The sequence below is a fragment of the Gouania willdenowi genome, chromosome 18 (genome assembly GCF_900634775.1).
Source record: "Gouania willdenowi chromosome 18, fGouWil2.1, whole genome shotgun sequence".
NCBI classification, from domain to species: Eukaryota; Metazoa; Chordata; class Actinopteri; order Blenniiformes; family Gobiesocidae; genus Gouania; species Gouania willdenowi.
Genome location: NC_041061.1, coordinates 2809419 through 2830891, shown reverse-complemented (window position 1 = coordinate 2830891; position 21473 = coordinate 2809419). Strand labels below are relative to the sequence as shown.

General features: G+C 36.3%; 1 protein-coding gene across 2 annotated transcripts; it reads right to left on the bottom strand.

The window, feature by feature from the left end:
- Positions 1-4443: 4443 nt before the first annotated feature.
- rasl11a (RAS-like, family 11, member A) lies at positions 4444-21100 on the bottom strand. 2 transcript variants are annotated; one of them, XM_028474867.1, is made up of 8 exons: positions 20341-21100; positions 14451-14802; positions 12984-13040; positions 10862-10944; positions 8631-8795; positions 7250-7325; positions 5966-6042; positions 4444-4917 (listed from the first exon to the last, which is right to left on the bottom strand). In XM_028474867.1, the coding sequence occupies exons 2-8, from the start codon at positions 14569-14571 to the stop codon at positions 4771-4773; spliced, it is 726 nt and encodes a 241-aa protein (XP_028330668.1). In that variant the 5' UTR covers positions 14572-14802; positions 20341-21100; the 3' UTR covers positions 4444-4770. The 2 variants fall into 2 exon arrangements, with proteins under 2 accessions (XP_028330668.1, XP_028330669.1); XM_028474868.1 differs by lacking the exon at positions 7250-7325.
- Between the last annotated feature and the right edge of the window lie 373 nt (positions 21101-21473).

Sequence of the window (21473 nt, the reverse complement as noted above, 5' to 3'; positions counted from 1 at the left end):
TTACGAATGACTGTCGGAAATGTCTTTTGGAGTCATTTATTTCACTGTTTTTAAGTGGGCGTGACCATTTTTGGAAGTTTCAGCCAATGAGCTATTGTCGTCACATTAGAACTACTCTTTGTAATTCTGTTCCCATTGAGAGTCTATGATAGAGACAGGAGACTTGCTTTCTATTCATTTGTGTATTCTTGCTGTCAATTTGTTTATTTTTGGAGTCATTTTGCATTTTATTTCTCACATTTTATTTTTTTGTTGTTTTCAAGTAATTGTTTGTTATATGTTGGATGGGGAGTCCTTTTTGTGTTTTGTTCTTGTTGTGTATATGTTTCTTTCATTCTGTGTATTTTAGTTGTTTTGTGTATTTTTCTGTAATTCTGTATGTTTTTGGAATCACTTTGTGCATTTATTTGGGGACCGGACTAAATTAGGCAGAGTGTCCCATATCTGCTGTAATGTAACATTTATCCGATTGTTTATGTTAGTCGTGGCCGATCTCCAGGGAACCAACACGTGTGTAAAAAGCTGAATTCACTGTTCTGTTCGTCACTTTGTTTTCTTTGGCTCGTAAAAGTCGGCCAGGCCTCATCAGACGGATTTCAGGGGAAACAGGAACATTAGTGGTTTGTTATGGAAACTCTAAAACTGTGGCAGAACCTTTCAGTCGTAATCTCCAACCTTTCCAACATTAGAAAGGAAAAGCAGAGAAAAGGCTTTTTATTCTCTTTTGTCGCTCGAGTCTCTTTTAAAACGCTAAAGGAAAGAGGAACAAGTGACGGAGAGATGAGATAAAAAAAAAAAAAAAAAAAAAAAAAACGGCGAGTCGATGGAGAGGAAATGCAAGGTCACGTCTGTTTTCTCCCTAAGGAGCTTCAACTCTAAAAATAATCCACAGATCTCAGATTGGAGAACAAGTATCCAAGCAGCAGGAAACAGTTTGATATCCAAGGAAGGAACATCGCTGAAATATTTCCATCGGGATTAAAGAATAGATTAAAATGTGGCAAAAAGTTTTGTCAATGAACATTTGACGGCTAATTCCCACCTTAAAGTCGCAGTAACTGTATTCAAACCTTTGATTTAAATAGCAAATCACACCATCTAGTGGTCATTTTAGATATGACATGAGCAATCAATAAAATCTGATTAAATTAAATTAAAAACCTGAAAACTAGCATTAGCTTAAAGTCAGCGTAACGTTAACCAAGCATTAACATTAGCCTAGCATTAGCATTATCCAAGCACTAACCTAGCATTAACACCAACATTAGCCTAGCATTAGCATTAACTAACATTAGCCAGATTTCGTCTATCATTAACGTTAGCTCAGCATTAACTAGCATTAACCTAGCAATAACATTATCCAGATTTAGTCTAGCATTAACATTAGCCTAGCATTAACTAGCATTAACCTAGCATTAATTTAGCATTAACTTAGCAATAACCTAATAATAGCATTAGCATTAACGGCGAGTCTATGGAGAGGAAATGTGAGGTCACGTCTGTTCTCTCCCTAAAGAACTTCAACTCTAAAAATAACCCACAGATCTCAGATTGAAAATAGCAAATAATCGGAGCATTTGACTTCAATTTCAGCTAATTACCTTAAAATCGTTGTAATTGTATTTAGACAATTGATACACACCCTCTAGTGGTCATTGTAGGAATGATGAGAACAATGAAGAAAATACTGATAAACACGATGAATCCGGTAGTAACAATAAGTTAAACTTCGGAAAAAAACAACTAACAAACAAACAAAAAAATCTATCTTTCTGTTCTTATAGTGATGTTTTTAAAACGGTTCTTGTTTCTACTTTTATCTAGTGTCTAGTTTTCCAGAGGGAATGTTTGTCTGTGTGTGTGTCTGCCATCAAACAGCAGACAGATATCATCTTAGAGCGCACCACTTCCTGTTTGCTTTCTTGTTGAGATATTTGAAGCAGAGCTAATCCTCCCTTTACTGCTTTCATCGCCACATCATCCTCCCCATTTACCACCAGTGACACACACACACACACACACACACACACACACACACACACACACACACACACACACACACACACACACACACACACACACACACGGTGTATGTCAGCATTGCAGAAACAAACTCACGCCGTTTGATCTTTCATATTAAAGCTGATTCTTCAGCGTCCTTCAAAATAAAAGCTTAAGAAAACTAAAGGTAAGCCTGTGTGTGCGCGTTTACATGTCTCTGCAACTGACTGGAGATTAATGCTAACAGCAGCTACTCAGGTTAGCTTTCAAAGGAAGAAAAATGGCTTCTAATGCTGATGCTAAACTCTAGCTTAGCTAACAAGCAGCTAGATACTAATGCTAATAAAAGTTATTGAATTACTCCAGCAGGAGAGCTGCTGCTGAGAGACTACAGTGGCTAATGCTAACATCTCAACTAATCAGTTATTCAGCTTCTCCTCACTTGTGATAAGAGCTAATGCTAGGTAACTAAACACACAAATAGAACATCTCACTAAAGAGCAGCTAGAACAGCTAATGCTAAAAAAAACAAATTATGTAATCATTATTTAGTCTTAATCTTAATTACAGCAACTTCTGAAGGTATAATGATGCAAATGCTAAGACATTTGGCTAAGCTAAGCCAACAAATAAACAGCTCACTTCTCACATACGAGAGTAGCTAAAATGGCTAATGCTATGAAGCATTAAAGGTACTTCTGACAATGCAAACAATGCAAAAAACGTAAACAAAAACTTACTAAAGAGCAGACAAAGGAACAACTCATTATTACAGAGTAGGAAGTGCTAATGCTAATACTAAATCCAACAGAAGCTAGTTTAGCTTATAATCATTGTTATTATTGCTCAAAGGAACTTGAATCAATCATTAAGAAGCAGTTGAACGGGTGCGTCTAATGGCGTGGCTGGTGTGTGAGAAAAGAGGTCAAAGGTCAAAGGGTCACAAGCAGAGGTCAGCAGTCAGACGTGTGTGTGTGTGTGTGTGTGCGTGTGCGTGTGTGTGTGTGTGTGTGTGTGTGTGTGTGCGTGTGCGTGTGCGTGTGCGTGTGCGTGTGTGTGTGTGTGTGTGTTTGTGTGGGTGGGGGGGCGTTCAATGACCTCGAGTAAAAATTCCAAATGCAAAGGAATTTGTCTTCGCTGGGAATTTTTTTGTGCGTCCCTGAGTTGAGAGGTCATGAGAACGACAGGACACACACACACACAGACACACAGATACACACACACTTCATTCCCAGATTTTGGAAGTTTCTTCTAAGATGAAAGAAAAATGAAAGTCTGACTTTTACTTATTCATGAAATCATCATAAAAGACGTGAAATAAGATGAAAAAACGTCTTTCAGAGCTTTTTCCCACAGTCTGTGCAGCAGACGTTTCATATTCCTCACAAACTTTGACATGTTGACGATATTTCTGCTGTTTTCTTTAAAGGCTTTTGTTCCCATTTTGTGTGTTCTTAAGTAATTGTGTCATTTTTGTGTTGTATTTATTTTTCCTCTCGTGTCTTTCATGTGTTTGTTTCATTTATTTGTTGTTGTGTATGTTGTGTGTTCTATTGTGTATTGTTGTGTGTCAGGTTGTATATTTTGTTGTCTGTTGCGTAATGTGTTGTCTGTTATGTACTGTGTTGTTTGCCATGTTGTTTATTGTATTGTGTTGTCTATAGTGTACTGTGTTGTTTGCCATGTTGTGTATTGTGTTGTGTTGTCTATTGTGTACTGTGTTGTTTGCCATGTTGGGTATTGTGTTGTGTTGTCTATTGTGTACTGTGTTGTTTGCCATGTTGTTTATTGTGTTGTGTTGTCTTTTGTGTACTGTGTTGTTTGCCATGTTGTGTATTGTGTTGTGTTGTCTATTGTGTACTGTGTTGTTTGCCATGTTGTGTATTGTGTTGTGTTGTCTATTGTGTACTGTGTTGTTTGCCATGTTGTGTATTGTGTTGTGTTGTCTATTTTGTACTGTGTTGTTTGCCATGTTGTGTATTGTGTTGTGTTGTCTATTGTGTACTGTGTTGTTTGCCATGTTGTTTATTGTTAGCTTAGCGCATAGCAACCAGTCCCACATGTTTTAGTTACCTTAGCTCATAGCGACCAGCCCCACATGTGTGGGTTAGTTTAACACGTAGCAACCAGACCAGTTTGGGTTAGCTTAGCACGTAGTGACCAGTCCAACATGTTTCGGTTACCTTAGCACCTAGCGACCAGTCCCACATTTTTGGGCTATCTTAGCACATAGCAACCAGTCCCACATGTGTAGGATAGCTTTGCATGAAGCAACCAGCCCCACGTATTTGGGGTACCTTAGCATGTAGCGACCAGTCCCACATATTTGGGTTAGCTTAGCACACAGTGACCAGTCCCACATGTCTGGGTTAGCTTAGCACGTAGCGACCAGTCCCACATTTTTGGGTTTATTTTTTAAGCTTTTTTTTTACATTTTTGGGTTTAAAGATTTTTTTAAAAAAATGTTTGGGTTAGCTTAGCACATAGCAACAGCACATAGCAACAAGTCCCACATGTTTGGGTTAGCTTAGCACATAGTGGTGCTGGCTAAGCAGGGTCAAAGCGTAAAGGGGCGGGGCTTTATTATCAAGTCAACTTATTGGTTCAAACGCTTTGAACTGATGAAGAAAGAGTCTGCGTTTTGGTCCAACAATCATTGTACGTCTCACTTTCAAAGTCGTCCCTTTTCTCATGTTTGTCCATGAGGTATTTCCAACATTTTTAGGTTGTCTTTGGTGCATGAGAATAAGCTCCGCCCACTGCTGGCTGTCAGATGGTCGTAGTGGACTTCACCTTGGAGGACAGAACCTGTCTGAAGCGTCTCTTCAACTCCTGCATGTTGGGAGACTTGGGTCGGGCCAGGTGAAGACCTCCTCGCCTCTTCTCCCCGTTTCCTCCTCCCAGAGCACGCACCACCTAGAGCACCCGCCAAAATAAAAGTGTGACTCACGCCATTATGGAGGGGAAAACTTTTCAACTTTGCTGTTTTGAAGTCAAATCAATTTAGAATAAATAAATTAATTAATTTATTATAAAATAGTAAAACAATAACAAGGATAATAGCAATCAATAAAACCAACATTAATTAAAATTAAATAGCCCTGCAGATATATCAAAAAGATGGTCACTTCTGGAAGAAAGCATGAATATTTGTACATGGGGTTTTTTGAGTATACTGAATCCAATTTTAATGGAATCCAGGCCGGCAAACCAATGGTTCCCAATCAAAATAAAGAAATCCAAGATGGCCGCCCTCCCTCTTGCTAATTAAGATATTTTGTCATGGTTCTATTTGACATAGAAGCATGACATCTTATATTTTATATCTTGCTCTGGATGCAATTTACAGCATTTTAAGCTATTTCCTGACAATCCTTTGCCACAAAGATCATGTTTCTACATCTAACAGAACCAAAGTTATGGTATAATTGAAATTTGCAATGCGGATGGCGGCCATCTTGGATCTTGCTCTGAGCACAGTTTACAGTATTTTAAAATATATTATTGAATTCCTTGATCCTGAAAACCTATAATTTGCCACTGAGATCATGCTTCTATGTCAAATAGAGCCAAAGTTATGACTAAATATCCAAATTGGCAATAGGGATGGCGGCCATCTTGGATTTCTTTATTTTGAGTGAGGCCACCACGTATTACCCATAGGCCACCGCGTATTACCCATAGGCCACCGCGCTTAAAGGTGCAAGCTCAGGCACAGCTCCTATTTTCCTATTTTTTGGTATTTTCTCATTTTTGGTGAGCCAGAACATCACCAAAATGTAATCACCTGTTCCTTGTCTCATTATCAACATTTCCTGAAAATTTCATCCAAATCGGTTCATAACCTTTCAAGTTATCTTGCTAACAGACAAACAGACAGACAGACCGATAAGCGTGGGGTAAAACATAACCTTCACGTTTGGCAGAGGTCACAAAGAACACCAAGAACTGAAAGGTTTCAAACCTCCTGACACACGTGCAGGAACGCAGCATGGACGCCGTCGTGGTTTTCACGAGCCGAGGTCTCGAAGTAAACTCCTCCTGAGAAAACAAGTCAGGAATGTGGTTATCGTCATGGTAACGACTCTGACACACACGGTCATTAAAACACCTGAAAAGTCCTGAAGTCGTTTGATTTTGTCTACACGTTCTTTTAAGACGAACATTAAGGACTTTTGATCACGTTGAGCCTTGTTACAGTTCAACTGGTGATCATGTTATCTTGTGATTAGCTTTTCATGACGACGACATAAAAACTCAACATTGATGCACGACTGTGATCTGAAGCGTGTTCTGATCGTGACAGCATTAAAGCGTCATCAGTTGTAGTGATGACCAGCTTAACGGTTCTTTGCCCAATTTCAAGTAGAGCTGCAACTAACAATTATTTTCATAATCGGTCAATAAATGTATCGATGAATCGATGACTCAGATAGTATGGTATGAGTATGTATTATAGCACAATTTACAACAATTAACATGTTTTATTTTCAGTATTAGGTTAAGGCACACACAAACACTTCTGTGAGCACACACAAACAATCATGCGTCCATACACACAAACACTCGTGTGTGCACACACAAACACTCCTGTGCGCACACACACAAACAATCATGCGCACACACACACAAACACTCGTGGGCGCGCACACACGAACAATCATCCGCGCACACACAAACAAACAATCATTCGCACACACACACAAACACTCGTGGGCGCGCACACACAAACAATCATCCGTATACACACACAAACACTCCTGTGCGCACACACACAAACAATCATGCGCGCATGCACACAAACACTCGTGGGCGCGCACACACAAACAATCATCCGTACACAGACAAACACTCCTGTGCGCACACAAAAACACTCCTGTGCGCACACACACAAACAATCATGCTCACACACACACAAACACTTGTGGGCCGCACACACAAACAATCGTGCGCACACACACACAAACACTCCTGTGCGCACACACACAAACAATCATCCCCACACACACAAACACTCCTGTGCGCACACACACAAACAATCATCCCCACACACACAAACACTCCTGTGCGCACACACACAAACAATCGTGCGCACACAGACACAAACTCTCCTGCGTACGCATCGTGCACTTTGATAATGACATTTGTTGCCAACGCTTTTAAAAGTCGATTTTAGCAATTTGTTGTTGCAGCCTTAATTTCAAGTAAAATTTTTAAAAGTATAAATAATCCGTCGATGATTACAAACCGAGTGAAGCTGCGAGCGTGTCTCCTTCGTCTGTCGTCACCTCTCGAGCTCGGAGTAAATCACTCTTATTTCCAACCTGTCCAGATTACAGATTATAAACAGTATACTGTATCACAGGTTATATATCACAGATTAGAGAGTACAGGTTGTAGATTACATATTATGTATGATATATTATGGGTTATGTATTATAGTTTACAGATTATAAACCATATATCTCAGTTTATATATCACAGATTATAGATTAATATTAATATGATATATAGATTGTATTGGAAAGAAACCATATTACAGATTACAGGTCAAAAATATCATATTACAGATTATAAATTACATATTACAGGTTATGTATCACAGATTAGAGATTAATGGTTACGGATTACATATTATATGATATATATATTGCATATTACACCCTAATGAAACCAGATAACAGATTTTATATGATGTATTGCGGGTTATGTATTACAGATTGCAGATTATAAACAATATATCACAGGTTATGTATCACAGATAAAATATTACAAATTATAGATTACAGATTATACTGTATATGATACACTACTACAGGTTATGTATTACAGCGTATAGATTACAAATTAAACATAGTATAGATTACGTATTATACACTAAACTTCATAAATTATGTAGTACAGATTATAAATCATATTATAGATTACAGGTAATAGATTGCATTCATATTGTAGTAAACAGATTATATATTACATATTATAGAGCATGGATTATAGACTAAAATTGAGATACTACAGACTACTATAGATCACAGAAATAAGATAAGATAGCTATTAAAAAATAAATAAAGATTATAGATTACAGTTTACAGATTACATATTGAAGACAAAGCATTAGAGATTACAGACTAAAGGTTACATATTAAAGACTAAGATTAAAGATTACATATTACAGGCTCTATATTACAAACTACAGATTAATGATTATAGATTACAATTACAGATAATATTGAAGACTAGGGATTAAAGATAACAGACTACATGTTATATATTATAGACTACAGATTATTGATTATAGATTACATTTACAGATTACACATTAAAGATGAGGGATTAGAGATTACAGATTAAAGGCAATATATTACAGACTGCATAATACACTTTATTACAGATTGAAGACTACAGATTATTGATTAAATATTACAGATTATGAGTACTAAAAGATGAACTGATAACAAATTAAATGAATGAATGAATGAATGAATGAATGAATGAATGAATGAATGAAAAATGGAACTGATAAATAAATAAAAGAAATTAAGGAATAAAAAGGTGATCGTAAATGAACTAAATATGTTGTCATAAATCCAGCACGTCAGTCCCTCTGACCACATGTTGGACTCACTGACCAGTATGACTGGGATGTTGGCTGAGGGATGGATGCGTCGGATGTGCTGGTACAGCGGTTGGACGGTTCGATAGCTGCTGCGCTCGGTGATAGAGAAAACCAGCACGTAGCCGTCAGCCCAGTAGATGGACCTGTTGATCTGCTCCTGACAGTACAGCCCATCATCCTGGAACACACACATTAGTTTATCTTAACTTAATCCACTTCATCTCATCTCAAACTGTCATAAACTAACTTATCCCATCTCTTAACTCATACTAAAGTTTATTATCTTAATCTAATTTGTCTCATTTTACATTATCTACCCTAACATATCTTGAGCTTTCTTATCATAAATTATCTATATCCTAATTTATCTTAACTAGGTCTATCTCATCTCATTTCAAGTTATCCTAAATTAATTTATCCTGTGTCAATTTAACCTTCCACTTAACTTATCTTAAATTAATCTGAAAACCTAATCTAATTTATCTCATCTCGTCTTAACTTATCTCAAGTTACCTTATCCTAACTTACATGAACTAAATCTAACTTATCCTGCTTCAAGTTATACTAAATTGATTTATCTCATTTCTTCTTAACCTTCGTCCTAACTCCATTTAACTCACTTTAAATTAATCCCAAAACCTAATCTACAATTTACTTGATCTCAACCTAACTTGATTGATCTCCTTTCTCATCTTAAATGTACTTATTTACTTATTATCTTATCCAAACTCAAGTTATCTTATCCTATCTTCATTTATCTTATTTCGAGTTATCTTAACCTAACTTCATTTATCTTATTTCGAGTTATCTTATCCTAACTTCATTTATCTTATCCTAACTTAATTTTTATAATCTCATTTTATGCAATGTTAACTAATTCTTTCATATCTTATCTCCTTAACTTGTCTTAAGTTGTCTTATCTTAAATGGTACCTGTAGTGGAAATGCATATAGCAAAAAAATGTGTTTAATGTGTTACTAATAAACAAAATATATGCACCTTTTTTTTAAAAAAAAACACACACACACATTAAAAGGACTTTTTAGAGAGCCGCTATTTTGGACAGGATATGACGCTCATTCATTAATCGGCCTGGCCTGTTGCTTTAAATAAATGGCGCTAAGCAGCCGTGTGTAACCTCTCCTTCAGTGATAAAAGTGCAGCATCCAGGTTGTCCATTAGGGGAGGATTAATAAATATCACCTTTCTCACCAACTTCCTGCTTCTTGTGAGCCTCCCTGCACCCACTCAGCAGCAGAATTAGCCTAACAGACAGAGCTGTTGTTAGCAGCAGAAACGAGCCATGGCTGAGTAGTAGTTAGGTGTTGGAAGTAGACAAATATGGTTAGAAACTGTGATGAAAGCTGCGTGAAAGGATATCTGTTCATTGACAGGGTGATGGTCCACTACCTCTGAGGATCAGAACCTGACGGCGCCCTAACCAACAGGTAAGTTCTCCTGACAAAGTTCATCATTTAGCCACAAAAAAAAAAGAGGGAACAATGTGGTGGGGGTGCGGCTAGTGCCATGACACCACCCCATAGTATCCCCTGTAATCATAAACGTAGTAGTGTTCTGAACAAGTATGTTTACAAGCTGCATTCAACGACTTTCTGCGAAAGAATTCTGTCACGAACATTTCAGACGTAATTTTGGCTTCAGGCCCGTTAGCTTAGCCCATTAGCTTAGCCCACAGATTCCTGTCATAGCAGCTCGGTTTGAAGCGGCCCTCACATATCACCAAATTTAGTCAGAACGTAAACGTTTTAAGTGTGTATCCCGTACCGATATCGTGGAGCCAACATCTGGCCAACTCGGACTTAGTGTTGTTATCTGGCTTAACGCAAACTAAATGTTTCTGCTGGGTTTTTGTCTTGTTGTTATACCATAGTTTATGCCCCAAGATATAAAATTGTTCTAAAAAGTCCTTTTGATGAGTTTTTTTTTTTTGTTTTTAATAAAAAGGTGCACATATTTCATTTATTACTAACTAACACATTAAACACATTTTGTGATATACATTTTCACTACAGGTACCCTTTAACTTACCTCATGGTTTTTTAAGTTTATGTTATTTTAATCAAACGTATCTTGAGTTATTTCAAGGTTAATTATCCCAACCATCTTAGTCAATCTTATCCTCTTTTAGCTTAATCTAAAGTATCTGATCAAAACTTGTTTTAATTTATCTTTTTTCAGTTGTCTTTTCTCATTTTATATTCTCTAAATTATGCTAACTTCACCTGCAGAGACACACAAGGCGTGTCTTGGATCTGCAGAGACACTTCTTCTCCTTCCATCGTCACCTTCCTGGAGTATAGAGCTCCTGCACAAACAATACATAACAATACATAACTAAAAACAAAAACAACTACAATATTTGCATTACCTGAAGAAAATGTATTAGCCTAGCAATAGCATTAACCTAGTATTAGCATTAACACTAACTGAACATTATCATGAGCCTAAGATTAACATTAGCCTAGTGATAGCATTAGCCTAACAATAGCATTAACCTAGTATTAGCATTAACACTAACTTAGCATTAGCATGAACCTAATAATATAATTAGCCTAACATTAACATTAGTGTAGCAATAGCATTAGCCTAGCAATATCCATGCATTAGCACTAACCTAGCATTAGCCTAACATTAATATAGCATTAGCATTAACCTAGCATTAACATTAGCTTCGCACCAGCCTAGCATTAACTAGCATTAAACTAGCATTAGCTTAGCATCAATCTTGTATTAGCTATCATTAACCTAACAATAGCATTTGCTTAATATTAGCATTAACACTAACTTAGCATTAGCATTAACCTAACAATATTAGCCTAGCAATAACATTAGCCTAGCAATAGACAAGCATTATCACTAACCTAGCATTAGCCTAACATTAAAATAGTATTAGCCTAAATATTAGTTTAGCACCAGCCTAGCATTAACCTAGCATTAGCTTAGCATTAGCCTTGCATAAACTAACATTAACATTAATTAGCATTAGCTTAGCAACAGCATTATCCTAGTATTAGCATTAACACTAATTTAGCATTATAATTAACCTAACAATATCATTAGCCTAATATTAATATTAACCTAGCAATAGCATTAACGTAGCAATAACCAAGCATTAGCATTACCTAATATTAACATAGCATTAGCCTAACATTAGCATTAACCTAGCAATAACATTAACGTAACATTAGCACTAACCTAGCATTAGCCTAGCAATAGCATTAACCCAGCATTAGACAAGCAATAACGCAAACCTAGCATTAGCATTAGCCAAGCATTAACTTAACATTAGCATTAAAATATCATTAACATAGCATTACCCTAACATTAGCAAATATTAGCTAAACCATAGCAATAACTTAGAATTAGCATTAACATAGAATTAGCATAGGTTTAACATTAACCTAGCAATAGCATTAGCCTAATATCAGCTTTAGCCCAGCATTAACCTAGCATTAATCTAACAGTAGCCTAGCGATAGCATTAACTAAGCATTAAACTAGCAATAGCTTAGCATTTGCCCAGCATTAGCACCATAGACTGTAAAAAGAATGGATGGGACACGCTCACGGGGAAGTGAAGCTTTTATTTTTAGAGCTCCCCCTGCTGACTGGCTGCAGTATAGGTCATAAGCCCCGCCTCCTAAATGATAACGGATGAGATGTTGGTTAAACTGTAAAGTTAAAATACTCGTCACATAATTTTTTTTAAACCTAAACTCTGCTGTGATCATTAGTTATTGTCACCCTACTGCTCATTTTTCTGTGAAGTTTGTTATTTGAGGTTGAAAAACGGGATTTGATGTCATATATTACGATGATTGACAGCCACGGATCTTGCGTAGCTCTCTTTGCGAATAGTATAAGCAGTTACGTTGTGAAGAAAAGCTGAGACGCTATTTAACTTTTCCGTTCAGGTTTTTTGTCTTTTTTGAGCTACTAGTTCTCGTACTAACCTCTATGATCTGATCATCTGAACAACACATTGGTAGAATTTCCAGTGATAAAGACACTTGGGCTGCGTAACTTATCAGGGCAGTACGCTAAATGGGTGGGGGGTGTTACCAGGGCTCCTCCCGCCGGACCCTACAGCGCAGACTCTGGCTACAAATTACGTCAAATTTGCAAGATGGCAGCGCCCCGAAGTGCTGTATTTTGGCTTCAAGAAGGTTGAGTGGGAACAGCTACAATGCACGCCCACTGATTAGCACTAGGCTAGTATTAGCCTAGCCAATGAACCCTCTGAACGTCTTAATAGCGGACAAGAGGTGTAGGACTAGTTATTGACGATGTTAGAAGAAAAACAGACAACAATAGTGATAACAATGATAACTCAGCGTGAACTCACCAGTGTTGGCTTCGTAGTCGCCGATGAACCTCTTGGTGAGAAATCTGACGATCAGAGCTGAAAACACACAAACCTCCAACCATGATTATCTCTGAGATCCGTCTCACAACCTCCTTCAGACATTTGCAGACCATGAGCAGCCGCTAACGTTGAGTTTCCAACCTTGCCCAAACATCGTTAACTTCCTTTAAAAGCTGTTTCCTACACCCTGGAGGAAACTAAAGATTCAACTATGTGTTTTAACAACGTACGGAGACGTTCAGGACTTTATTTATGACCCCGGGGACTCACAACATGTTTAAAAAGGGTTTTAAAAAAACCACATGGCCAAAATACTCAGCTGAGAACTTCAAAATAAAAGCCTTGTTTCAGAGATTGACTGAATAAAATGTGTAAAGAATCATTCAAATTATTTTTTAAGATTACATAAAATATAAAAAAATAAAATCACTACAAACAATTGTAATTTTTAGGTTTAAATGTTACAATTATTTACCATTCATTGGTGTTTAAAAGTTGCATTCTTTGACACTTTTATTGTTTAGTATTTTAAAAGTTATGGTATGCAATATTATTGTTGATTTTGCTGCGTCCATACAGTTATTTTAATAAATACATAAGATTATTCTATTTTATAAAGATTTTTGTGGTTCAATCTTTACAAAAATACTGAATACAGGATTAGTCGTTGGTTTGTTGGGTCCGTGAAAAATATTCATAGTTTCTGCTTTTTTGTAAAGTACGACGGCGTATTAAGGCCACGTTAAAATAAAAACAAATCTGAGCAATATTACAAGAATAAAGTCGTAATTTTATTAAAGTCATAATATTTCGAGATTAAAGTCCTAATATTTCAAGATTAAAATCCTAATATTTTGAGGTTAAAGTCGTAATTCTCTAAATATTTTATACTTTAATCTTCAAATATTACGACTAATCTCGAAAAATTACAACTTAAATCTTGAAATAGTATGACTTTAATCTCGTAATGCTTAGATTTTTATTTTTTATTACAATGTGGCCCTAATAGTAGTAAAGCCCTCGATTGTGAAATTACTATTTCTATTAAAGTATGTATAATTTAGAATGTTTTTAAAGTTCTACTTATTTAGCCAATTTAAACATCGACATGTTTTATTTCACTTTTTAAATCCGTTATGAAAGTGCGGTTTGTCGCCCCCTTTTGGTCAAACTCATAAACGCGTAATATTTACACGATTCTGTCTTTTTTGTGTTAAAATATGAACATATTTGTTGTTTTGAGTGTAAAACTCCTTTAGGTGGAAATAAAATAGATCAGATTTAATAGTTCAGTCGTGGTTTTAAGATGAAATGTCGCTTTAAATTCACTCTTTGTGTTTAAAACTGGGACCGTTTGAGTTTAGAGGAATTCTGTGAGGTTTAACGGGATGTGTGTGTGCGGTATTCCCGGTGTGTGTGTGTGTGTGTGTGTGTTTCGGTTCTTACCGGTTTTCCCGACGCTGCTGGCTCCCAGCACCACGATCTTCACGGTCTTACTGGGAACACAGTCCAGCGGTGGGAACTCCGGGATGGGAACCAGCAGAAAGTTCCCGGTGCTGCTCGTCATGGTTCCCGGGGAAAGTTGGACACCGAGTCAGCCCAGTGTTCCCAGTGTTCCCAGTGTTCCCATCGTGTCCTCCACGGGTTCCATTACAGTCCAGGGTCTGAATGAGAACGTTAAGGACAGAAGTAACCCCGCAGTGAGCCGTGCAGCGGCTCCAGATGTTGGAGAGGAAGACTTTGGTCCTTCCCCTTCATCATCATCATCATCATCATCATCATCAGGGACCACCGGGTACTACACACACACACACACACACACACACACACACACACACACACTCGCGCGCGCACATAGTTTAAGATCAACACAAAGAAAAATACTAAAGAAAAGATAAAACTCGAGTTTGGAAAGAAGAGTTTTTTTTTTTTTTTTTTAAATAAAAAATTTCAAATTGAATTTATATTTTCATGAGTACGGAAGAGGATTAGGGCAAACCAAGAATAAAGTAAAAATGTCATGATTAAAGTTGAAATTTCGAGAATAAAGTTGAAATATAATGTCGAGACTAAAATCGAAAAGATAAGATTAAAAACGAAATTTCGAAAATAAACTAAAAATACAATATCGTTATAAAGGTTAGTTTGCTAATAAAGTCAAATCTACAGAAGGGGATTAGGGCCAATTTTGATGGGGAAAATAATTTTGGACAAAAAGAATTAAGTCTAAATGTCAAGATTAAAGTTTAAATTTTGACAATAAAGTTGAAATATAATGTCAAGATTAAAGTCGAAAATTTCGAAAATAAACTATATTCTATCAACTTTATTCTTGATTTGCTAAATAAAAATATTTTGTCCATCAAAATTGTCCCTATTCTTCCTTACATGAGGAATAATCTCTGTATAATAAAGATTTCAACGTTTTTTGCCATTAAAGATATCATGAAAAATGGGTGTTATGTTAGTATTAGATTATAACAAGTTTTAATTAATTTGTTCATTTCCTGCAAAAGTAAAACTAAATAAATAAATTATGAAAAATAAAAAAAAACACTAAACGTATGTCATAAAGTAGGTATATTATTTCTTCTGGTTTTATATTGTATATAATTGGCTGAATTATTCACATTATAGTAAAATCATTTGATTAGTAAAACTAACATATTGAAGATATCAGTGTTAAAGTCTCTGATTTTAAAGGTCAGCAATTAAACTCCGCCCACTGATGCAGCCCCGTGATATTAATCAAAGACACCTCAGCCTGCGTCAATGACGCGCCCCTGACGTCCCTTCTACAGGCTACCGGAAGCTCTTCAAGCTGGAAGATGACGCCTTCAGAATAAAACATAAAATACAGCAAAAGCGGGATTTGGAGGGACTTTATTCTAAGTCATGCTTTAGTTTGATTTATTCCTTAGCTTTAGTGATATTTACACGTGTTGTAATAAATCAGCCTTTATGTATTTGTCTTAATTCTTGTTGTCATATTTGTTCTGCTGTGAATGTTTTTTAATGTTTTGTTGAATGAAAAATAATATAAATGGTCGTGACAGGCAGAGACACAATTACAGCAAAACATGTTTGAAACAGAGTGGAGATATAACAAGTTACTGAAAGACTCTAAAACTACAAACTAAATAAGAGTTTGTGGCCATGAAATACTAATTTGTTCCCAGAAAATATTAATAATAGTAATATTAGCTTTATCTACTTCCTCCTTGTTTGTTTTTACCTCAAACCTGTACCGTGACCCCCTAATGCTCTTTATTATGCTTATATAAGTCTTCACAACAGTGGCATCTTGATGTACTACCTCCTCTTGTTTGGAAGGTAAACTTCATCATTTTGAATGTCATTGTGTAGAAACACAACCACACAAACAGGCACAATAAAACGAAACTGTGAAAAACACGTTTCAAAGGTATGACGGATCACTTCTCCACTGTTTTGACTGTCCGAAAACAGTAACAGGAAATACTTCACCGGTCTTATTTTCAACCGGAAATACGTCACGTCTCACTGCACATATAACCCATTGGTCTTCATGCACTACCTCACTTTATTCTGTTATATATCTGTTCTCATACAGTCACTTTATTCATCTTTGTTTATATAGCTCTAGTATATTAGTCTGTTGTTCTATTATCTGCCATGCACCACTATCACTTTATTATTTACGAAATGCGTACTTGCATATAGCTCTAAATGTCTAAATGTATATATTTATATTTATTTTCTATTTACTGCACTATCGTTTTGTTAACATCTGTTCACTACTGCATATGTGTCTGTTTAGTCCAATCACTGTCCACTTATACATTATTTTTGTATTTAACGTTGTAATTTTGTATTTTAAATTGTACTTGCATCTTGACATTTTATTCTTTTGTTGACACTTTATCTTTGGTTAATTTTTTAGTATATCTGTAATGTCGTTCATTTACTGCTCTGTGTGCCTTTGAATTGCCCCCCGGGGACAAATACAGTTTTTTTTTTTAATTGAATTGAATTATTGTCTACATCAATATAATTTCCTATCTCATAAGACCTGTGTTCTTCATAAACAAAACTCTCAAGAAAAGAGAGGAGAAATGACTTTAATTAGGTCTACCAACCTTAGTTTGTAACATTAATGAAGAACTGAACAAAGGAATTCTTCAACAACCTAAACCTAAACCAGATAAACAGCATTACTGTTGTGTCAACAGCAAAGACAACAACATCCTGTAACATTTAAAATTCTGCACCTGGGTTTTGTTCCCTGTAAGTCATTTAGAAACATGCAGATATTTTATGAATATCTCTTTATGTCACAACAAATTAATGTCCCAACAGACATTAGGCTTGGTGTGTAGAAGTCCCAATTAAACCATCAATCCATACCAAGAACAATCTATGCCACGCCTCCTTTCCACCATATTTATATAAAAACATGGCAATCACACAGTAACAGCACAGATTTCTCATAGAGTAAAAAAGGCTGCTATTGGCTAATCACACAACAGAGGGAGGAGAGTCACCTGTATGAGAATCTATGTGGGAACGACACATGTTTTGTGAACTTGCCTGAGAAAAACAAAACATTGGAGACACGGAGCTCTGACATGAAGGGAGAGAGAAATATCCATATATAAGTATCTATATTCTATAAGTTCAGAATTATAATGTGCATAGAATTCTACCATTACAAACACACAAGGAATGAAACAAGCAGCAGCCACAGACTGCATTACTTCGAGTTTAATCACGTGACCTAATGTGTGTTTTTTTTTTTAAAGGTACAGCTTACTTAACAGAACTAACTTAATTAACTTAGAAATAAACACACAGTAAATCAGGTAATCTGAATAACAGAGGCTTTTAATCAGTGATTAACTTTCCTTCAGGTTGATAGATCAACGACGAGTGTCAGTAATTTATAGTTTGGGAATTGTGTTGCACTATTCAACAGTTAATAAAGACCAATAACATTAAAGTCCTCGTCTATTATTTTCTACAGGAAGATTGTTCAGGAAGATTGCTTTGGTTGGAAAAACATTATCTGGGAAAAGTAGCCTGGCAAACACGTTAGTTGATGAGAAATGGTTTGATCCTGATCACACTCCAAAAGCTGGAACAACGGAAGTGATGAACAAACAACTGACTGATCAACACGCCTGGTTTATTTGACACAGAGAAGTCTGAGGAGGAGCTAAAGTCTGAGATCATCAGATCTATTGTAAATTGTGCTCCTGGAGTTCATGTTTTTTTCATTGTGCTTAAAGTGGAGAAGTTCACTAAATATGAGGAGGAGGTCATCACTAGAATGTATGAGAAATGCTGAAATACTCTAAACTCTGAACATAAAATGACATTCACATAACTTTACATGCTTACATTTATTTCTGTATCTTTCCTTCGTTAAGCTTTCTTCTCTTAATTAATGTACACGAGTAGAAGTACATACTCAAGTATGTCACTCTTAGTTTAGTGAACATACCACACTGTAGTGTTGTTTGTATAAATATTAAGTTGTTGATAAATATTTAAACGTAACTATTTGTCTGTGGTTCATGTATGAAGATTGTTTTGCTATAGAAGAGTGGATAGTTTGCAGGTTAAGATGCTGATTGGAAAGCAGAATTATTGCAGAGGTCAGCCTTACAGTTGACACAATTACACATGATCACATTTAGTTTTGTTAAAAATCTACGCCTCAGGTTCCCAAAGTGGGGTACGCAAATTGTCATGGGGGTAAAACACAAAAATTGGAAACTAAATTATAAAGCGACCAACAGTCAGGAGCCTCCACGCATTGTCACAAATTTGCACAACTACCCATGGTTACAGATTATTATTATTCTTATTTATTATTATTATTAGGGATAGACTAATATGGATCTTTTAGGGTCGATGCCAATAATTTTTTTCCATCAGCCTGAGCCGATGACCAATACAGACTGCCGATTTTATTGAGCCGATGTTTGGAGCCGATACTACATTTGCTCCCTCAATTTACATCATAAAAATTACACAATGATGATAACAAATGTTACAAGTCTCAATTTTAAAAAAAGAAACATTTATTGAAATTAACAAAGGTGAGGTAGAACGGCAACAAGTACTAAATATTTCTGCTCTACACGTAAAAATTGTTTAATTATTATTATATTGTTCCTCAACAGGATAGGTCAAATTCAGAGACAAATTTCACTGTAGTGCAACAATGTATGTGACCAACTTTTTTGGGTTGTGACGCCATTTTAATATAATTTGGCATCTCAAGAGACTTTTTTTTTCTGAAATTAGCTTTTGATACTGTTTGTTGTTGCCTGGATTAGTGCACAAAGTGATACACCAGCTCAGATATTTTTATACTGCATTTTATTTAAACTACATTTGTATTTCAGGAAGTGAAATAATACAGTTGTTTAACATTGATTTGTGTGTGTGGTGTTATAATCTGAAGAACAAGAATGAAAACATTAAAAAAAAAAAAAAAACCTTTTTAATCAGTTTTTTTTAATGGTTATAAATTAGACTTTTCAGGGGACCCCATTTGAAATTCAGGTGACTGCAATGAGGCCACAACCCCAAGGTTGAATTTAAGTGTGTAGGAGTAGGGGGTACATGGCTACACGTTAAATGTCTGAAGGAGTACAGGACTTTGAGAGGTTTGGGAACCACTGTTCTACACCTACGCGCATAAAATGTAAGTTTTTTTTTGTCAGTGACCCACTCATAAGCTAACTGCCTGGAAGGCACTCAGTTCTTGCATTACTTTTTGATATTTTGATGTACTTCGTGCATCACTCAAGAGGTGAATACATTTATATTAGAGGTGTGATGATACACAGAGTTTACCATACGATGTGACACACGATATTATTTCTGCGAGATTGCTGTGATACAATGTTTTGAAAATGGCTGCCGGCTGTGGCTGCTCTGATGCACAACAACAGTTCACAATAACAGCTTCAAACACGTTAAAAGGAGCTCCAACACACGTCCACATGATGTCTGTAGTAATAAATAACACCATAATAGAGAAAATGGGGGGGCACTAAAAAACTGAGTGGGACCTGATGTAAACACTGCACTAGAATCAACAACTTTACATCACATCAGACTAAACATGGCTGCTCCCCATAAATAGTGTTTTAAGGTATAACATTGTGCAAAAAGTACGTCAGTGTTTTTTTTTTTTTTTTTTTTTAATAAACGTACACATATTTTATGTTATGTTCATTTCCACTACAGGTCCCCTTTAAAGTGCCACTGTCACACTGACATTTCCCTTCAGTCTGAAACTAGAAGCACACAGTAAATAAATGCTCATCACTATCATACTTACTTCCATGGACAACTCTCCTTCCAACTTCAGACCAGCTCAGTTCTAATCCCTGAAGCTCATTTTTTACTGTACATCCCTTCTTCAACTATTCCTCAGGCGGTCTCTTCTCCTTTTCCCTCTGTGGGGTCAGATAAGAGCCTGCCATGTGATGTTGTTTGCAGGCTTCTGTAGACTTTGTCCTAACCATCTCCATTTCCTGCTCTTTGTCTGAGTGACATTGGCTCCTCCCTGCCAAGCTTCCATGAATCCATATTGGGGACTTTATCCATCCAGAAGATACCAAAATGTGTCTTAACAGGTGTTGACAAAGGTCTGGATTTTGTTCTGGAACTTCTTGGTCATTCTTCATGTTTCTGAACCATAGAGCAGGACCTCCTTCACATTAGCTGTAAATATGCAAAGCTTCATCTTCTTCTTGTTTATCTTCAGACCAATCTTAGCTGATGTTTCTGCTAACTTGGTTGTCTTCTCCTGTACCTGGTGATGATTATGTGAAAAAAGGGCTCGGTGTCATCTGCATAATCAAGGTCTTCATGCTTTTCCAATGGCGTCCATTGGATGGAGTGGAGAAAGTCTCTTTGAATCAGACCATCTGCAGGACTGGTTGGAGTTAGTGGGTAGGAAGAGGGGAGCAGAACAGGATAGAGAGGAAGAACATTGAGTATCACAAGCTGGTTATACTAGGAACCCCAGATCCAATGACAGGATACCTAGAGAGAAAACAATAGAAAGATCTAGAAGAGAGAGAGGAGAAAGCACAGACTGTCCCAGAACATTAACGCTATTTTGTAAGATTAAGGAAGATAATAATTGAAGAGAAGAATTATTCAACAACAGAACCAAAACCAGATGGACAACATTACAGTTGTGTCAACATCAAAGATAATAACATCCTGTGACTTATTAAATTCCTCTCTTAGGTTTTGTTCCCTGTCAGTCATTTAGAAACAGATCCACTTTTTAAAAATGTAGATATTTTATAGATATCTCTCTAACGTGTCACAACAAATGAATGTCCCAACAGACATTAGGCTCGGTTTGTCCAAAGGTATTCATTAAAACCAAGTTAGAAGTCCCAATTAAACGATCAAAGCAAACCAAGAACAATGTGCGCTCAATCTATGCCACGCCTC

Excerpts from the sequence above, each read along its gene's own strand:
- rasl11a (XM_028474867.1), bottom strand. The coding sequence starts at position 14,571 with ATGACGAGCAGCACCGGGAACTTTCTGCTGGTTCCCATCCCGGAGTTC. Across the intron at positions 10,945-12,983 it reads CGACTACGAAGCCAACACTG|GAGCTCTATACTCCAGGAAG; the intron begins GTGAGTTCACGC and ends TTGTTTGTGCAG. Across the intron at positions 7,326-8,630 it reads CCAACATCCCAGTCATACTG|GTTGGAAATAAGAGTGATTT; the intron begins GTCAGTGAGTCC and ends TAATCTGGACAG.